The sequence below is a fragment of the Ornithodoros turicata genome, chromosome 3 (genome assembly GCF_037126465.1).
Source record: "Ornithodoros turicata isolate Travis chromosome 3, ASM3712646v1, whole genome shotgun sequence".
Taxonomy (NCBI): Eukaryota; Metazoa; Arthropoda; class Arachnida; order Ixodida; family Argasidae; genus Ornithodoros; species Ornithodoros turicata.
In genome coordinates, this window is record NC_088203.1 from 38,491,936 (window position 1) to 38,512,556 (window position 20,621).

At 45.0% G+C, this 20,621-nt stretch overlaps 2 protein-coding genes across 2 annotated transcripts; one reads left to right on the forward strand and one right to left on the reverse strand.

Annotated features, from left to right (window-relative positions):
• The first annotated feature begins 7,098 nt into the window (after positions 1–7,098).
• On the forward strand, positions 7,099–15,236 carry LOC135389338 (uncharacterized). Its single transcript, XM_064619398.1, has 9 exons — positions 7,099–7,448; positions 8,163–8,455; positions 8,910–9,105; positions 10,530–10,659; positions 11,358–11,501; positions 11,571–11,878; positions 12,409–12,584; positions 14,185–14,430; positions 14,572–15,236. The coding sequence occupies exons 1-8, from the start codon at positions 7,099–7,101 to the stop codon at positions 14,409–14,411; spliced, it is 1,824 nt and encodes a 607-aa protein (XP_064475468.1). The 3' UTR covers positions 14,412–14,430; positions 14,572–15,236.
• A 584-nt stretch (positions 15,237–15,820) lies between these two features.
• Positions 15,821–17,775, reverse strand: LOC135388415 (uncharacterized). Its single transcript, XM_064617975.1, has 4 exons — positions 17,294–17,775; positions 16,549–16,738; positions 16,351–16,426; positions 15,821–15,902 (listed from the first exon to the last, which is right to left on the reverse strand). Exons 1-4 carry the CDS (start codon positions 17,373–17,375, stop codon positions 15,828–15,830), a joined length of 423 nt encoding a protein of 140 aa, XP_064474045.1. The 5' UTR covers positions 17,376–17,775; the 3' UTR covers positions 15,821–15,827.
• Between the last annotated feature and the right edge of the window lie 2,846 nt (positions 17,776–20,621).

Here is a 20,621-nt window from a genome sequence, read left to right on the forward strand (position 1 = left end):
CCAGCTTATTTATTGTTAGCTGCAGCTGACGTTCGCACACCGATAGGTTAGAGGAGCAGTAAGAAATCTGAACATCGTCGACGTACAATGAATACTTGATTGTTGTAGGGATAACACTTGCTATAGAGTTCATTTTTGCGATGAAAAGGGTCACGCTAAGTACGGACCCCTGCGGGACACCATTTTCCTGGATGAATGGACGAGATAGTGTTGTCCCAACTTGTACCCTGAAAGTTCTCCCCTGTAGGAAATTGGTAATACATTGGAACATTCTGCCACCTATACCAAGTGCATGCAAGTCTCGAAGGATACCATATCGCCATGCTGTATCGTATGCCTTCTCTAGATCAAAGAAAACAGACATACAGTGCTGTTTCCTGACGAAGGCTTCTCTAATGGTAGTCTCCAAACGCAAAAGTTGGTCGACTGTTGAGCACGCAGCTCTAAAGCCACACTGGTATTTATCTAAACAATTATTTTCTTCTAGAAAATACATAAGACGGTTATTGACCATACGCTCAAAGGTCTTCCCCAGACAACTTGTCAGCGCTATGGGTCGGTAACCGCATGGGTGCGAGGGATCTTTCCCTGGCTTCAGCAGTGGAACTATGGTTGCCTCCTTCCAGCCTGAAGGGAGAACACGTTCTCGCCAGATAAAATTAAAGAAATCAAGGAGAGACTTTAATGAAGTTAAAGACAGATGTTTAAGCATGGAGTACACTATGCGATCAGGTCCAGGTGCCGAGTTTTTAGGGGATGACAGAGCCCTTTGTAGCTCCGCCATTGAAAAAGGTGAGTTGTAACCACACTTCTCATCTGACCCACTGTCAATTGCTTGCCTTTCAGCAGATGATTTAATTTTTAGGAAATCTCTGCTGTAATGCGATGAACTTGACACTTGTTGGAAATGTTCCCCGAGGGCATTGGCCTGCTCCTCCATACTTTGACACACTGTACCATTTATTTCTAACAATGGTACACAGAAGCTTGTATAGTCGCCCTTTATTTTCTTTAGTCTGTCCCATATTATTTTTGATGGAGTTGTAGCATTTAAGGATGATACGAAATTTCTCCAAGATTCTTTCTTTGCTTGCTTTCGCGTCCAACGTGCTTTTGCTCTAGCTCTCCTGAAATCAATTAGGTTTGTTGTAGTGGGGTGCCGTCGAAAGACACCCCACGCCCGGTTTTGTTCTTTGCGTGTGCTTCCACAATCGCTCGTCACCAAGGCTTGGAGCGCTTGGGGAGTCGGCCAGATGTTTGTGGAATGGACTGTTCAGCGGCATTTATAATTGTATGAGTGATCAACTTATTTGCCTCCTCAACATTCAAACCCTGAAAAGCAGAAGATGGGAAACTGGCTTCTCTTTCAAATATTTCCCAATTTGCCTCTTGTAATTTCCACCGTGGTGGACGTGTTCTTACGTTGTTAGTGTGACCACGAAATTTAATAATGAGCGGAAAATGTTCGCTACCTCGGGGATTCTGTTCGACTGTCCAGTCAAGAAACTGGAAATGGATGGGCTGCATAGTGAAACGTCTTTGGGTCCCCAAACAAGTTTGGGTCCCCACGGATACTCTGAGCGATGCCACTCCCCGGCGCACCGCTTCAGAGAAAGATCCTTTTTTCTGAAACTCCAGTTGCGTTTTCGCTGCTTTGTAGGTGAGCTGCTGTACAGTCTTAATTTTCAAGATTTCCTTTTCATCGCTAAAACGTGGGCAGCTTCTTGAATAGGATGGGTGGTTGCCTTCGCAGTTGACACAACGGAAAGTGTTCTTACATGGCTCTGGAGTATGGTCATTGCCGTCACATGCGCACTTGAGGCATATCAGGCGTCCACGGCACACTTGGGAATGGTGGCCAAATCTCTGGCACTTGAAACATCGACGTGGGTTGGGTATGTAAGGTCGGACGTGACAGTTTACATACCCAGCCTTTATTTCTGTGGGGAGTGTGTGCAACTGGAAAGATAATATGACGTGCCTGGTAGGTATTTCCTTGTTGTCCCTGCGGATGGATATTCGTTTGGCACTGATCACCCCTTGGTCTTTTAAACCCTCCTCGATCTCTGTCTCGGAGCCCTGCAGTAGCTCCTCACAAGAGATAACACCTCTGACTGTGTTGAGCGTGCGGTGCGCAGTCACTAGGACTGGAATATCACCAATTTGCTTTAGCGACAACAGTGCTGAGCTCTGTTGCCAGTTCTGTACCTCAATGTGGATGTCACCAGTTCTCAATTTTTTCGCATTGTATGCTTTACCAATGACTTGTTCAAGAGTTTTAGCAACGAGGAACGGAGATATACTAGCTAGTGCTTTTGACTGATCCTCAGCCTGAAGGATGAGAATCTTCGGGAACCATGGTTCTGCAGTGGAGTTGAAGAACTGCAACGTTTGAACTTCGGTGCGGTGCCTTTTGTGGCGCCGATCAGGGTTTTTTGAGTGAGTGCTATCCATAAAGTGGAGGAAGTGATTCGGTGCAGAAGTGTGTCATCCACCATGGAGCCCAACGAGGGAACGTGTCCCACACGTTAACACTGCCTCTGCACTATACACGAGTGCAGTTTTCTAAAGGAAGGAGTACTGCCCAAGGTTGACCGTTGCCGCCAAAGAAGGTGAAAAAGGAAATAAAGGGGTTGAAGAAGTAGAGAAAGAGAAAGCAATGAAAAGGGAGATGGCGACTAGCTGAATAGTCCTGGCCGGGCCTTCCAGGATCACCCGTCTATGGGAAGCAGGGGCCAAAGCGGTGTGTTGCTTTCCCGGAGGGGCCCCGAAGGGTCCTAAATAACCTCCGGGTCCACTCAACCGTCAGGATCCCCCTTTCCCCAGACACGGGAAAGCCACGCACAGCTATACGTGGGGGTCTCCCTCCTGCGGCGACCCAACCGTGAGTGCAGGAGGGGGCTACTGCGGCTGCTGCCGGGCGATGGGGGCGCCAAGTTCCCGACGCCGGGTCAAGAACTTGTAGGGTATCGAATAATTTTGTAAGTAAATCATGTTGTTTGTATATATATATGTATATACGTAGGGTACACGTGTATAGATATACTTATATGTAGGGTCTGAGGTCCTTCGGGAAACATATTTTGTCAAATTCAGGGGTAAAAATCAGGCGGGAAACATTAGCATCCAATTTGGGTGTAAAATTTATTATAAGATACATTTAAAAATTGCCTTGATCAGGCTTGTCACACACATAAAAAATGTAGAAAGGAACCCGCTTTTAAGCTGACGCTGTTTGTGACAAAATGAGGACTGTGTTAAACGGTCTACAGTAATTCAAACCTGAAGCGAGCATTCGCTGCATCGCAGCGTTTTTCCAAAGGCTTCTTGACGTGCGCCTCAGATGCATGCGCAGGAACATTACGCCGGAATCTCTGGACTGCTGATGCTTGCGCGCGAACGCTTGTGGTCGGTGAACGTGGCAACATTGGTGTCTGGCACTTGCGCAGCCTGTGTCTTTTGCGTTGCAGTTGGGCGTCCTTGGGCGTTTCTTCGCAACGCGTACACGGCCACAGCATACATGCCACGTTCTGATGCAGGGGAAAGTGCGTCCCATGCGTTTCACCCTCACAGCTTTGAGGTCACCTCCTTCCGTCGGTGATTCCTCCCGGTCTTCCATTACCGCAGTCGTAATGGAAGTCGCAGTGCGTTGCGTGACAAAAGGGCCCTGCAGCTCGGGTTAGAAACCAGGTTTTACCCGAATGGTCACACGTGCGATTCGAGGGTAAATTTGGGAAAGAAACTAATAAAACCCTAAACCCTCAGACCCTAAATACTGTACAGAGTACTTTCTTAGATATGAGATTATTAGTTAATTAGCTAACTCTCTAATTAGGGGACTTGGGCCTTCAGAATGATAGACAATCCTCAATGACAGTGGTTCCACCTTCTAAAGACCCTGAATCGAGCGTGCACGTTGGAATATCTATTGCTGAATATTGCTGTGCAAGTTAGGTCACACGCGTAAACCAGATGCATGGGGGAAATTCGCGATTTTCGGCAAATCGACGCCGTACAGTGGTGAAACTCGGGACTAGCCGATCTAGGCACACACGGCCGATCCCGCGTTCTACATTGCGGAGAAGTCGTTGCTTTTCGCACGGTTCGCTGACCTGCACCTGTATTTTCCTGTTGAAATCATGGATGAAGGGAACAGTGCAGAAAACGACCAGCAAATTAAATCAAACTACTTTTGTTCTGTGTCGCAATGCGACTCTGCGCGCAAAGGGGACAGCCAGTTTGCCTTTCCGCGTTTTCTTCTTTCCACACATGGAATACCGCCTACTTTGACGCATCCTCGGAAGAGATGGGTTGAGCGACTCGAAATCAGCAAACCTGTTACATCAGCAATGGTTGTGTATGTACGGCAGAGCTCTTGGAGCGCTACTGCCTGCATATCTGATGAACGTTCTTATTTTTTATTTTTCTGAAGCACACTTCTGTGCAACTCACGTCAGAAAGGGAAGCAAAACCTTGTCCTCGCAAAACAGAACAATTTTTTTTCAAACTTGAGTAGCCATTATGTGCGGGAAAGCGCAGGGGATAGCGCGAAAACGTATACCAAGTCAGTTTTGTAACTGTGCATTTGAATCAGCGCGTCAAATCACTTGGGGAAAGAATTCGGAAACATTTCGTTAAGGTTTCCCAAAAACATGCGCACCAGTGACACATGGGTGTGGCAGCATTACCCTGTAAATTCTAAACTACATTCTTACTCGCGCTACACACTTAGAAGATCTTATCTGTAAGAGAGCATCAGCACAGATATCGTGTGCTTGCATGTCTCTGAGATTCGTGCAGCCGAGGGTGAGTGAGTGATTGAGGTTTTTCTGGCCCATGAGCGACTGTGCAGCGGAGGACACTCGCTCCTTGCTATTTCGGCCTCGCAACCGGTAAACGTGAAATTCACCTTCACGAAGTGTGTTTGGCCGTAACTTCGCAAATAATACGCTACAACTATAGCCTTCTCTTTGGTCAACTCGGTTACGCCTGCCAGAAGTATATGAGCACCGTTTAAAACAGGTTCGCCTTCAACGCATTGAGAATCAACATTGCAGTTCAGAAATCTCAAAATCGAAACTAAGCGACAACCTGGTTACGTCTGCCATGTTGGAGGTTAGATGCGCCACCTACAGGTCGCGCAAAACGCGAATAGGATTGCATCCATATCTGAGGGCCACATGATTTAGAGCGATGAAGATTAATCCAGCAGGTGCTGATGTGCTAGTAAGATCGGCTCCTTTGCGGTACATGTAAGGCTGTACAAGGTCAAGGACACGCACTTCAGGTGAACAGTTTGTTGTCGACACTTGACGACCCGAGCAAGTCCCGTCATGGAAGAGTTAATTAGTGAACTTTAGGTAACAAATCATCTAGAAGCTACATACTCTATGTAGAATGACCTCTGCCTGGCGACATAGCTCAACTGCAAAAATGACATCCATGTCGATCTCATAGCATTTTTATTTAACACTCTGTAACATACAGAAAGAAGAAAAACACCCTCTGCAGCTACTGTCATATCGCCATGACACCACCACATGGTGCATCTATGACCTCATAAATATAGAATATAAAATAATGGTACAGCATTGCCAGCCATACCATGGAATGCTTGGGGAGTCACAACTGCGGCTCCTCAAGCATCCCATGATATGGCTGGCACCCACGGAAACCCACGATATGGCTGGCCCTACGGGCATGAAGACGTAATTTGCAGGAAATCACTGCACAAAATGACGGGCTTGGAAAGCTGTAGTCGACTGATTACCACAAGTTCAGGAAGTAGACAGTGTTGCACGACAAATGCACCTTCCTTGTAGTAATGTGACATGTATTTTTGTCCTACAGATGCTTACATTAAAGAATACGTTTGCTGGAATGGGCTGACATACACCAGCGCATGGGCCGATTGAACCGGCTGTTTGCTGAGTTTTCCAAAGATGTAAAATTATAGTAAATGAAGGATTTGTAAGTATTATGCTACTTCATATGATCTCGGCTTGCTTTATGTAACTGAAATAACCTCCACATACCACATGGTTTCCGCACACCGTGATTTCTGTACAGCCTGTATGGTATCGTATGCCCTATTCCGTACATTGTGCGGTCTCCGTACAGGCTAGGGAGTCCGCACAGCAAGTATGGACTCCTATGGCCTATCCCATACTCCTTGCGGCCTCTGTACACCCTGCGGAGTCCGTATGTCCAATAATTATGTACATTTATTGTACGGCCAAACGCATATGGTTTTTCTAGTAGTGTAGCTATACGCAACACTGCATAAACTCCTCACTTTGTAAATAGGAGTACACTTGAAATATATCAGTTACATTATAACAATTTATAATGCGCATAGCCTTACGTGCAGAAAGCTTTGACAAGGATACAGGTGAATCATGGGTAACATTAAAGCTATATTCGTGTACACTGTCATACAAGTATCAGATTCGTTGGCAAGCTACTCGTAAAAAGATAACTCATCATGTAACAAATAAAAATGTGTGCATAAAATAACGTGAAACATGTGACGCATATTCGTACTTTTCATCAGGGTAAGCAACATTAACTTCAAAGAAGACTTAGGTGAAGCAGGACATGGAATCAGCACTCATTAATCCGAATCTGCATCAGATTCATTATCATCATTTATCTCACTCGCGTCATTTCGGCAACAAAGCCAGAGCCTTATTTGGTCAGCATGTACCGTTGTGCAGTAGTCGCGGCTGCCACGTTTTCCCCTCTTACAGCTTCGAATCTGTTTTCCCTGTCGCGCTCTGCTCCCTGCCATAAACTTGAGACGGCCATGGAGGCACCCTGCTGTGCTCGTACCGAGGACCGAGAGCGACATAAAGTGACCAATCCCGGGCTTGCTTGGGTCCCGGTTCCAGGAATCGAAGGTCCGTGAAATGCCACGTCCTTGGGAAGATTGTATTTATTGTAAATAAACCGCAACGTTTTAAAGGCGCTCGAAAAAGTGTGTTGCTGAGGACAAGTCCCCGCACTTCGAAGTGTTTCCCCCCTTACAGTTTTCAGAAGTGGGATCAGTTCCTTTAGCCCCGACGGCTACGACGTTCCTGTGTTAGTTCACGACTGAAGATGGCTCCAACGTTACGGAGCAACGGCTCTGTGTCGACGACGGCCGGAGACGACGACAGCAGTCTTCGAAACGACAGCTCCGATTCGACGGGATCGACGTCAATTAATCAAGCAGCTGCACAGCCGGATCCACTGAACCAGCTACTAGAGTTGCTGCGCTTACAAGAGGCAAGTCGAGACGCAATGCTGCGGGAGCTTCTTCAATCCAGATCTCCAAGGGATGAGGGTCCAATTCCCAGGGCTGTGTTACCGGACCTGTCCAAAGAAGTACAAGCCTTCAACGGAGACGCGGACGAGAGACAAGCAGAAGAATGGCTCAACACCTTCGAGCAGCTAGCGACGCAATACAGGTGAACCGACAACGCCAAACTAATGCTTGTGCAAGCCAAATTGACGGGACTAGCGGCACGATGGTACGCCAGCAACGAAAGCGACAGCAAGACGTGGGACTCCTTCGTGACGAACTTTCGGAAGACGTTTTTTTCCGGAGTCAGCGCTGTTACTCGCTACGACGACATGCGAAAAAGAACGGGGAGTACCGCAAGGTTGTTGACTACCGGCGGCTTTAACCAGCGGACTAAAAAGGACAGATTCCCGTTGCCGATACTTGATTCTCAGCTTGACAGACTAAACGGAAACAAGTATTTTTACGACGCCAGATCTGGCGAGTGGATACATGCAAGTACCGATGAGCCCCGAGTCGATAGAGAAGACCGCATTTATAACGCCCAACGGGCACTATGAATCTATGTATATGAGCTTCGGGTTATGCAATGCACCAAGCGTTTTTCAGCGACTAATCAACAGAGTTCTGGGGAACCCTCGCTGCGAAACCGCAGTTTGCTACGAGGGGCGTTTATTGGGAAATTGAATATACGTTTATTGGGAAAAAAAGAAGAAGAAACAAAAAAGTAAGACGACAGAGGAAGGAATGGCCCTGTTAGAAAAGGCGCTACATGCCTTTGGAGAGGCAAACTTGACCTTGAAGTTACTAATATGCGAATTCTTCATGCCAGAGGTAACGTTTTTGGGCTTCAAAATAACCTGAGACGGAATACAACCAGGCCCGTCAAGCTAGATGCCGTCAGTAACTACCCCAAGCCGAGGAATGTACATGAAGTACGGCGCTTTTTGGGACTGACTGGATATTTTCGAAGATTCGTGCCACATTACGCTTTGAAGGCGCGGGCACTGACGGAACTGACGAAGAAGGTAAGTGAGTTCGTTTGGGGAGATCAGCAACAAGATGCGTTCGAGGCGCTCAGGAAGGAACTGACTAATGCACCTGTGCTGGCCTTGTACAATAGGAACGCCGACACCGAGCTTCACACGGACGCCAGCCACGAGGGGTTGGCAGGTATGCTACTCCAGAGAGGAGACGACGGTGATCTACACCTGGTGTACAGCGTCAGCCGACGCACGAATGACGCAGAACAGAGGTACCACTCGACCAGGTTGGAGCTCATGGCAGTAGTCTCGTCAATTGAGAAGATGCGACACTTCCTGGCAGGAATTAATTTCACAATATATACGGACTATCAAACAATTGTTTATATGAATGCAATGAAGACTAAGCTACCACAGATTGCAAGATGGATGGATTTTATCCAAGATTATGATTTCACGATACGACATAGGGAGGGCACGAAAATGGCGCACGTGGACGCCCTCAGTGAGCACCTTGTCCTGGCGAAGCGGACTGCGGCAACGAAGATCGTCTTCAGGTGTTTTTCACGATGAGCGAAGCCACGCGAATTTACGCAGTCCAGAGATCCGACGATGATTTGAGGCACTTCGTTGATATACTCCAGAAGAAGCCGGACGAACGCTCCAAGCGGGAGAAGGGGAAGTAAATGGATTCCAGCTAAAAGATGGTATGTTGTACAAGATCCACGAAGACAAAGACGGGAGGAGATTGTTATTTGGTCATCCCGAAGAGGAATCGGAAGGCGACGACAATCAAACACCACGACTTGATGGGGCACAGCCACGCACAAGAAACAGCCTGTAAGATCATGAGACGTTACTGGTTCACCGGTCTGCGCGGGTACGTGAAGCGACATGTCTCTCAGTGCCTAGAATGCTTGTTTCACAAGGGACCGTCAGGGAAAAGGCGGGAGAGATGCATCCTATTACACCGGGCAACAAACCACTCGATGTAATACATTAGGATCACCTTGGACCATTCATACCAAGCACGCAGAGGAACCAAGAGTTGCTAGTGATCATCGACAACTCCAGCAAGTTTGTACAACTCTATCCCGTAAAGAATACGTCGACCAAGTGCAAGTTACTACATTAACAGCTACGATGTCCCACAGAAGGTTATTACCGACAGAGGAACGGCATTCACCTCGTCCCAATTCGAAGGATATTGCGAAGACATGGGGACACAACATGTGAAAATCTCCACGCAGCGCCGACAAGGTAACGGCCAGGTTGAGAGAGTTGATGATGATGATGGTTGGATTTTTCTGGCGCAAAAGCATCACGGGTTGAGAAAGTACACAGGACGACTATTCCATGGATTGCCATGGCAATCGAGAGGCCGGATCACAAAGATTGGGACAAGATCGACGAAATTTAGCGCAATATAAACACTACACGGAGCAAGTTGACTCAAAAGACCCCATTCCAAGTTCTCTACGGTTTCAACGCTAGGCATCACGACAGTCGACTGCGCGCGTTAGGGCCGGGTCCCATAGCTTTTATCGAGCAACAGCAGCAGAGCAGCAGCGGCGCGGCAGCAGCAACAGGGCTACAGGGCAGCAGAGCAGTCCTCTGCTAAGTTCGCACTTAGCGAGAATGCCGCGCTGGAACCAGAGATTGCTACTTCTTAAGCGAAGGCGAATTTTGCTGAGAATAAGTGCAGCTTTATTGGCCCTCCAACGTCGCGAGAAGCGCAAACACTCAAAAAAGCGTTCGCAATGGGTAAGTGTCCTGTGGCGAGCGAGAGAGACTGAGGGGGACTTCCACACACTGGTAAGTAAGATAACACTGCCTTCAAACCTACTATTAAACAGTATGCAGTGCTGAATGTAGTGCTATTGGTATCACATCTGCAGATGTCAAAGATGAGACTCCACGATACTGCTGCGTTCAGGAGGTATGTGCGCATGTCTCCTGAACAATTCGACTATCTGCTGAGCCTCGTCAAGCACAGACTGGAGAAGCACCCCCAGGGTCGTCGAGCTTTTGGAACCTGCACACAGACTGGCCATCACACTGAGGCAAGTTTGTGTCCCACACTGTGAAGAAGAGGCAATTTTTCTTCCTGCATGTATAGATGTGGTGATGATCCATTGGTAAGGTGCTAGTTTAACCCGTCAGGAAGAATGTCTTTCCTTACAAATATTGATTATTATATATTTCTTGCATCTGTGGGCATTTGTTTGGGATGCTGACATAATCAGCATTGTGGACTCATGCAGGTACCTGGCGTCCGGCAGTTACCTCAGCAGTGTTGCATACAGCTTCCGCATTGGCTTCACGACAATCAAAAGGATTGTGTATGAGACATGCACGGCGCTGTGGGAAGAGCTGATGCCAATCTACCTTCCCGTGAGTGTCGAGCGATAAATGTGGTGTAGTAGAGCAGAGTGTGGTGGGGTGGTGAACACATCTTACACTAAGTGCGACCTGGGCCGATCCTATGGGTGTGCGGGGCCTGAGGGAAAGGCACATCGCAGGGCCTGTTTCACACGATTAGGTGCATACTAGATATTTAAAAACAAATTTAATCCTTGGTTGAGGGCTTCGAGCGCGGGACCTGTGCAGGTCGCCTTACTCCCTCCCCTATCGCTGGCCCTGAGTGCGACACATTTGTTGTTGCATACATGCTGGTGAACACATACCAATTTGATGTTTTTAAAATTTTTGAATACATGTACCATCTACAGCAGTACTGAAACATTATTATATTACCCATTTCACTGCTTTGTTTTACCTTTTGAAGCAACAGTGCATACAGAGCATACAGTTCGTCATTCAGAAAAACTAAGAAACTTGGTTTCCTCAGGCAGTCTTTTTTGAAATTGTTGCACGCATGTTGCACTACCATTGCCTATAACTACATAGTGCAGCGCTACCAGTGTGTAGGGCATTTGTTCTTTCAAGGCCTATGTTAGTCGCATGCTTCGTATTTTTCCATTGTGCAACCAAATACCGAAAGGAGTGCCAGCACTTTCTGCTGCCATGTCCTCGTCTTTTTGTAGGAATGGCAATTTTCAGACCGGTGGCTAATTGTTGCTACTTCACAGAACCCGTCACCAGATGTGTGGGCCCAGTCAGCGAAGCAGTTTGAGGAAAGATGGTCCTTCCCAAACTGCATTGGGGCTGTGGACGGCAAACATATCATCATTGAAGCCCCACACCGTGCAGGGTCCATGTTTTACAACTACAAGGTGGTGTGACACTATGAGATTTGCCAGAGTTAGTTGGAGCATATTTTACAAATCTGCATTTTATTGTAGGGCTCCCACTCCATCGTCCTAATGGCCGTAGCCGATGCAAAGTACAAGTTTTTGTATGCGGACATCGGGGCATATGGGTCCCAGTCTGACGGCGGGGTTTTTAAATCCTGCTCGTTGGGCAAAGACCTCGAAGCTGGTCGCCTCGGACTCCCAGCAGCAAGGAGGCTTCCTGGTTCGTCCTTGGAGGCCCCTTACGTTTTTGTGGGAGACGAGGCCTTTCAGCTGCGCCCTGACTTCTTGCGGCCCTTTCCAGGTGCCGACCTCGATGACACCAAGCGTGTGTACAACATACGGCTGTCACATGCTAGGTACTGTATGGTTTTGTCCGGCATGCATTATGCTCAAGCTATGTAGATAACTCCGGAAAGGGCCAAGCAGATGCAGTCCCCACAATCTTGCACTAGGTAGCCTTCGATGTCAGACATCATGCATTTTTGCCAACATATTTATTTATTTATTTAATATTTGTTTTAGCCTACATAAGGGGCTGGAACCCGGAACAAAAAGCCACTACACGTGGCTTGATGAGGTCACTCATATCATTGTTTTATTGTAACATGTAACGTGAAAAGTGTTTAGAGCGACATGTCCTCATCTGAGCAGAAGCAGTAAAAATGTTTCGGTCAATAAATGGCAAGACTAATCCATATATGTAGGAAAGTATTAGCTTTGCAGATCTTCATGTACATTTTATTTGTTTGTTTGTTTATTTATTTATTTTTCCAAGAAGAAGTACCATAGGCAGATAATATGCAGGATGTGGTCTCATAATTTAGAAAGTTTAGATAGTTTAGTTTAGACTATTTTTGCATTACATTTATATTGATACACGTTCCAGGCGGTGTGTAGAGAATGCTTTTGGCATCCTCGCATCACGGTGGCGGATATTCAGGCGACCCATCAATGTGAAGGTGGAAAACGTGGACCTTCTGGTGCAAGCCTGTGTTGTTCTGCACAACTTTCTCAGGGTTCAGGAGGAGACAGCACCAGGCAGGGAAGCGTACTGTCCACCAGGTAAGGCAGCATCGGTACATAGACTCATGTGTTTATGAGTATTTTTCAAAATATTGGGACATAAAAATTAGGTTTTATTTCAGGAACTATAAAACAGGGTGATATTGCACATAACAAACAAACAAACAAAAAGAAAGACGTGTTGTTTGTTTTGGGTGAACACAGCAATCTCAGCAATTATGATGTGTGCAAAACATCTAGCATATTTTTTTTTGAGGCATGGGGCTTTACTCAGGGTGATGATAACGTAATTTAGGGATAAAAATAGATTTTACCACATGCCGCCCTAAAACATGAGGTCCTGTTAATAAATTATGCAGTGACACATTTCGGATTAGGAAGGGAAAAGAAAATGCATGTGTATTGTTGGATTCTGCACAAGCTTTTATTTGCCTGTGTACCTTGATAGACATCAAAACATGGGCTTTACAGTTCCAGAAACAAAAACATATTTCAGTATATAATGCTTAACATCGAAGAGATCACTGGCACAGTTTAATTGTTATGGAGTACTATGTTTATTGTAGAACAAAGGTTGCACAAACAAGCTGCTTACCAACTAAGCTGGTACAAAAAGGTACAAAACAAGGGTATTGCAGAACAATAATGAAAGTCTACTCGTTTTCCAATGTTTTCAACAAAAAGAATATACAGGGTGTCCCAGGTAAATGTAAACATATTATTTAACAACATTTATATATCACTTTTTCATATACGAAATCAATTGCAATATAGCCTATGCTGAAGGACACTCCTTAGGAGGGCATTAGCAAACTCCTAAGGTAATGTCTTATTTCACCTTCAGTAATAAACTTTTTAATTATAAAAGCTACGAAGCTGTCGCAATGAGAATACCTGGTCCCTTCGATCACCTGATACCGGAACCATTCTCAAAACAAAAATCTGTTTGAGGGATCCTCTGCAAAAACACCGAGAAGGAACACCATTTTTTTCCTTTATTTTGTTCAGTGCACATCTTCGGGGACGTGTCTTTCCTTCACCCCCAATCTGAAGGACGAAGGAGCACAGTGCCGCCTAATGCGAGGAAGATGAGCTTTAACTTGCGGAAACAAAATGAAAACAAATGTATCGGGTAACTCTATCGGAGCTGCCCTTATCTTGGGTCACATTTTCTGTTTTTGATTAATCTATTATCAGGACGCAAGTGGCGATAGTGTGCTCTTTTACTCTCTCACATTGGGGTGAAGGAAAGACACGTCTCTGAAGATGCATAATGAACAAAATAAAGGAAAAACATTTTGTTTCTTCACAAATTTTTTCGGATGACCTATCGAACGGACATTTGTTCTGAGAACGGCTCCGGTATCAGGTGACCGAAGGGACCAGATATTCTCATTGGGACATGTTCATAGCTTTGATAATGAAAAAGTTAATTGAGACTTAGGAGTTTGCTAATGCCCTCCTAAAGAGTGCCCTTCAGCGTATGCTATACTGCAATTGATTTCATCTCAGAGAAAGTGCTGTATATATTTAGAAAAGATATGTTCGCACTTAGCTGTATAAGAGGTAAGAAACCAGTGAAACTGTGCAATCTTATGGTGTTGCTGAATGTAAGGCTTACAGATTTTGTCCATTGAAGGGTTCGCAGACCGCAACATTGATGCCAGTGATGCCGAGGATGGCCAGTGGAGGAACCTGCTTGCCAGGAATCCTGCAAATGCCCTGGAGGACCTCAGACCGACGCTTGCAAGGCGTTTCTCACGTGAGGCAGCAAGTGTGAGAAACGTTTTTGCCGACTACTTCGTGAGCGCCGAAGGTGCAGTTTCCTGGCAGTGGGCGAAGGCTGGTGTCAAGGAGCCACTCTAGGAAGGTCTGCAGATGCATTGTACGTATAAAAAATGGGAGGAAAAATTGGAAAGTGACAAAGAAAAGCAGCTCTCTAAAAGATATGAGTGGAAGAAATGATTACTAACGGTTCCTGCTGTGTTACAATGTGCACAATCTTGCCTTCCATGAATGACTCTAGCACCTGCAAGAGTGTAACCCGGCACAGGTGCTGCAAAGCTCGTGGAACCTCCCTCAGCAGGGCACTCACAAGACCCCCAAAGTGTTCATGGGCATCTACAGCGGCTTGCAGCTCTACAGTTGAGCAATGCAACTCGGCCGTCAGAGCCCGGAGAGCTTCAGCGATGTTGCTGTCGTCTGTCACTCGCCTTCTCTTTCGTGGCCTGTGCGCTGCACTTGCTGAAGCAAGAGGCACGTCTTCTTCCTCCTCTTCCACCATGCCTTCTTCACCTGTGACTATGGATGGCACAGAACTACCAGCCCTGGATGGCACAGCACTGCCTGCCCTGGATGGCCCAGCACAGAAATAATCATGTTCTGCAATGCTCATGTCCTCATTTGCAGCGACGTCCACCTAAGGCATGAAAGAAGTGCATTCAGTTTAGTGCTCTGTGACTTTTGCTGTCAACGTATATGGTCATCATGAATAATTCCACAAAGTTCTCAAAAGTTCTCGAAACCTTCATTGTGTATAAGATTTTGAACAAATGCTAGAACATCTGACATGTGCAGTATTACGTTTCCTAGTGCTTCCACATTTTCCACTTTCATACATGTAACTGGAGCCTGGAGTTTTAGGGTTTCACCGGATTCTTCCCCGAATTTGCACCTCGAATTGAAGTTTGAGTCCTTCGGATGAAATCCAATTTTTGCCCGGCAGATTCCCCTCACTGGGACGTCTGTAGGAATGCACTAACTTACCTGTGCGTGTTTTGCAGCAAATGCAGTTACATCCCCAAACTACAACCAAACCACTACAGTTAGTAATAAAGTAACTGAGCCCGATTTCGCCCCGAATTTAGCATAGTAGAAGTTTTTTCACCCAAATTCACAGGAATTTTGTGCACATGATTATTTACGTGACTTTTACCCCCGAAATTTAGAGAAAAATATTTTTTGAAAACTTCAGGCTCCATATATCGATCATACTCTAGTCGAGTTGTTCTGTCATACATTCTTTTGAGGGTAACTTTACAAGTACTTTAACTTTAAAGTTCAGCGTACAGCATCTTAAAGTACTTTTGAGCTGTAAGTTGTACTTATTTTTCAAATGAACTTCCGGGATATTCACATTCATTTACTTTTTGGGGGGGATGTAGGAAGGTTATGATCTGTTTCGTTTGATTAGATGCCACTTACATATGCAAGATGCAAGGTATTTCGTGCTACCCTGGCTCCTCTGCAGTAAAGGCATGGCTTGCAGGAGCGGAGTGTGCTTTAAGTTCTTAGTAGTACAAGGAGCAGTGTGTTTGCCTGAATGGCAGGTTTGTGAATGCTGAGGGTTTGTAGAAGCTAGGGAAGATATCAAAGGGAGTCCTGAGGGACTATTCATATGCACACTCTGACTGTATCAATTTACCCATCATTCTCACAAAAATTTCATGGATTATAATATCTTAAACGTAATGAGTTACTTTGTACTCTGAAAGTGTAGAAAAAGACGTGAAAGAACAATTCAAGTTGTGGAGAAGATTGTACTTTGAAATGCAAAGAGGACAGTTAGAAACATCTATCAACTCATTAATTGCAAGACTTCCTTGCATAAAACAAAGTTCTTGTAATTAATACATAGGTGTTTTTTGTGTTGAATTATTTACCATTCTGCTCAAATGTGTCTCGATTATTTTAGTAGGTTGGGTATTTAGAATTTTACTCTGTTACATGTTAACTAGGGCTGAATAATATGATTTACATACTTCTTTGGTAACCTGTACAAGCATACCACCTTATTTAGCGTTACCTGAACTTCCGGCTCCATGTGTGCAAGGTCTTGAATGGTCGCTGCACGTTGTTCTTGGGGACGGTTGCATATTGTCCTATGACAAGACAGTGCATTTTATATGTTATATGCATTCAACGTTTTATATATTACCGTTAATGGGGATGGGACCTATGTCAATGATGCATTGACAGTGGTACATAAGACAGTGACATTTACCTTCTTGGGGCGACGACATCCCTGAGGAAAAGGAGAGCGCTGTAGAATTTCCACTTGTGGGCTTCTCCACTCTGCTCTGCCTCAAGGATGTCATCAAGTCCTGCACCACTAGCTGCAGCTTTTTTGGAAGTTGTATAGCTCCTCCTGAAGCTGTCGTACAGCTTCTTCCATGATTTTTTGCACATGTCCACTGTAGATATGATACAAGTGCATCCATTAGAGTACTCCATAATGTATGATATGTTTTAAATGTAGTCTATCTACTGAACAATTTTATTTGTGTGTGTTAGCATAATAAGCAAAGATGATGTTATTGTAGTGTTCTCACAGTTCTGACTGCCTGAACATGTGTGCGTGTGTTTTATCCATACGTTCAGAAGGCTCAAGAAATTGCACATGGAATTGAAAGCATTTTGACAAGTACATGCATGATGTATTGTTTTTTATGTTTACACTGGCATTTTAAATGGATGCCTCCCATACGAATAAGTAGCAGTGGTAGTTCCATCTACTAGTGTTTGGTAGTAATTTGTAAGTGTGGCTAGTAACTTTTTTGTAAAAATGTCTTGTAACTGTAACCAGCTGTCACCTTTGTTTAAAGTGACTTAAAAGTGTAACTACCAAGTTATTCAGTTACTGCAATGTTTTTCATATATCCTTGCCAAGCATTGTTTTCTCGAGGCTTCAATTTGGTACACTACCATTTTTCCTTCAAGCAGGAATTACACAAATTCTGTAGTCTCACATGCAGTCAGGATGGCCTTAGATGAACTCCCCGCTGTGCTGTTAGGATCCATGAGATATCCTTCGTTTTTATAAAATGGCATAACTGTGCTAGGACACTACAAGTGAAACAAAACAAAAACAAAAAGACATCAAATTACACTTATTGGGCTTTAAGTAGTAGCCTGTAAAGTAACAGATAGAGCTGCTAGTTATACTACAAAAGAGTAAATGAAACACTAAGATGTTGTACATTTGTAAACATTAACTAGCTGCAACCTACATTTTGTATGCTTATACCCATGGTTACAACACATTATAATCATTGCTGCTGTGTGGACAGTTCAATAAATGCCAAGAGTTTTGCTTTAGAACATTCCCAATACATCTGGCAAAAGTACAAAAAAGAAAGGGGACAAAGCACTGACCTGCAAAGCTTCATGTCAGTCTGTTGCCCCTTATTTGTGCACTCACATTGATATGTTATTTTGTGTTTAAGCGAGCAAAAAATGTATTTTGGAACTTCTCCTAGCCTAGGGCAAGCAAGTACGTGCTCCACACCATATGGTTGTGCACTCAAAATTTGATGTGCAGACTTAGCATGTGAAGTGCCTAATCTTGTGAGCACTCTTTTCTGTACTACCCATGATGGCCCATGAAATAATGAAAGGCATACCCTTTAGAGCATGTGCTGACACAGCTTTGAGTAGTCAAGCCGATCTGACATTTACAATGATAGTTTAATGTAGTGAAGGCGTTCATGTGAAAGGGACCTTTCTTGTCCGCTAGCAATGTAATACAAACATGATTTTTTACAGGCGTAATACAGTCAAACTCCTTCATAGCGAACACCTTTTTAACGAAAATACCACTACAGCAATTTTTTTTTTTTTGCGGTCCCGCCGGAGCCTATAGGTCCAATAAGAGACATCCTTTTTAACGAAAAAACCTTTACTGCAAATTTTTTTGCTGTCCCCTGAGTTTCGTTGTAAAGGAGTTTGACTGTACACACTTGAAACATTTTGCTATGTAATGTTTCTTTTTGTACATTTTCAACACAGTGGCAGCCTTTGCACTCTTTCTAACAGAAATTCATAGTCTGATCGCATTGTCATTCAGCCTACCAGCTATTCAAGAAATTTTGTGTTGACGCAAACAAAACCAAACTTGGATTAGTCTCTGGTTAAAAAATATATACATATCATTTTCTTTTGACAGTTGTGTCTCAACAACTTAGAGCTTACAGCCTAAATTCCTTAGTTACGGGAAGAAAACCCCCTGACATTCTCCAAAACCTCATGTGGGTGTAGGCTACAGACACCAACCAAAGGAACTTTTATACGCATCTGCTTGTTCCATGGTTGTCAAATAACAATCGAGAGTATATCAATATCCAAAGCACAGCAGCTTTATATGACACACATTAGAGAAATTTGCTGTAATAGGAAACCTTCTACGATTAAGTTCATCCTTGTATGGTTGCAATCCTCCACCTGCACTTTCTATTTTCTTTTACAGTGTGCAAGGATCCCTTGTGCATATCATCTTCTTACATATTGGCCGTTGTGTGGAATGAACCAATTTCAATACTTTGAAATGAATGTCTGCATCATTTTTGTTTTTGTGAGGATCATTACTCATGTTGTCACATGTAGACGTATCTGATATATGGCCAGTGACTACACCATGCTAGCAGGGTCTCTCTTGAGGTAGAAGGCTTCAAGTGCATGAGGAACAGAAAACCAACTTTTTTTTAAAGCTGCAAAACACGTAATACACTTTCACTGTTCTTAAGCAGTAAGAGTACTCAGGAAGGAAGAGCAAGGCAAATTCTACAGCTTGCCAAATCTTTTTAAGACCCTTGCTATAAGTGTTGCTTTCAAGTTGCTCTGCAATAAAGTGTTTCTTACCTGTCATCTCTGGATGGTTCATCGCTTCCTGGACTTCAAGCCATAACCTGGAAACTTCATGTCGATCCTTGTATCTACTATCCCATTTGTTCCAGAGAGGGGGTCTCTCTTGGACTTCCAGAATTAATCGTTCTCGAAGATCGTCACTCGGACAGAACATAGTGAAGACTGACAAAGTGGAAGCTTGGTAGCACTGACACTGATGGGAACCATGGCTCAAAGCTTTTTGTCGGCAATATATGACCCTGAACAAGCGATAACACACAGGTACAGAAGCTACACGGCTCCTGCAAAGTACTAATGAGGATGGCGCCTTCACGGTGCCGAAAAGTCACCCCTCTATAATCCTTTTATGATACGCATCGTGAATAAACCGATAACGCGGGTTGGGTTGAACACTTTATTCGTAGTAATCCATATTCTGCATATACATATAAGGAAAATGACAAGAAAAGCGAGTGTTACGATTGAACCTTGCTTCTGAGTCGATTGTGAAACCACTGCACTTGAAAGGCACGCTTGTAAAAGCACTTGCACATCGTCCGACGCAAAAGAAAACAAGTCATCACTCACCAGCTTTGCTACACTGAACACTACCGAACAGCTCCATACGTAAACAATACTTCTGATTGGCGTGCACGATCGGCTGCAGAGCAACACGGCAGCACAGCAACCAAAAATTCGGATACGGGAGCAGCAGGGAATTTCTGCAGCTCGGCAGCGCTGCTGCTCTCGCCCAGTGCTATGGGACCGCTCGTGTCGCTGCAGCTCTGCTGCTCCGCTGCTGTTGCTCTGCTGCTGCTGCTCAAATCGAGGCTATGGGACCCCGCCTTTAGACGCCGACGACGAATCAGAAGCCAGCTTAGAGGAGGCCAGGCAGCAGGCCAGAGAGGCCATCGAGAAGCAATAAACGCAGCAAGCTCATCACTACAACTTGAGACGCCGAGCTACACCAAAGTACGATGTGAGCGACATTGTAGTCATAAAACGTCTCCCAGTTCACTCGGGAAAACCAACGAAGACGCAGCAAAAGTACAGGGGTCCAATGGTTATTGATGCCGTGCTTCCTCACGATACCTATCGCGTCACCCAATTAAGGGGAAAACGGGACAGACGCGACTACTGCACAACGGCACATGTTGACCAAATAAGGATCTATGGCGGTATATATGTCAATTGAAGAAATTGAGAACGCGAAGCCCGTCTACAGCCGACCACGAACCTTCGATTCCTCGAACCGGGACCGCAGCGAGCCCGGGATTGGTCACCTTGCGTCGCTTCCGGTTCTCGGTGCGCAAACCAGTTGTCGCAAACCGAGCCTTCGTTTCGATATCGCTTCTCAGTACGCATGTGAACACGCTACACACACATGAAGCGTGGAGGCGGGACTGGGTATTTGCACCTGTTTTCCGAGCTTGCGCGTCTGCCCACTAGATAACA

Bases quoted from the DNA above. Each gene is read 5' to 3' on its own strand.
- LOC135388415 (XM_064617975.1), bottom strand. From the start codon at position 17,375: ATGCCATTTTATAAAAACGAAGGATATCTCATGGATCCTAACAGCACA. The intron at 16,739-17,293 runs GTGAGACTACAG...TCATATCTACAG, and splicing joins TAAGGCCATCCTGACTGCAT to TGGACATGTGCAAAAAATCA. The intron at 16,427-16,548 runs GTAAATGTCACT...GTCTTGTCATAG, and splicing joins GATGTCGTCGCCCCAAGAAG to GACAATATGCAACCGTCCCC.
- LOC135389338 (XM_064619398.1), top strand. From the start codon at position 7,099: ATGGCTCCAACGTTACGGAGCAACGGCTCTGTGTCGACGACGGCCGGA. The intron at 11,502-11,570 runs GTGGTGTGACAC...ATTTTATTGTAG, and splicing joins CCATGTTTTACAACTACAAG to GGCTCCCACTCCATCGTCCT. The intron at 12,585-14,184 runs GTAAGGCAGCAT...TGTCCATTGAAG, and splicing joins GGAAGCGTACTGTCCACCAG to GGTTCGCAGACCGCAACATT.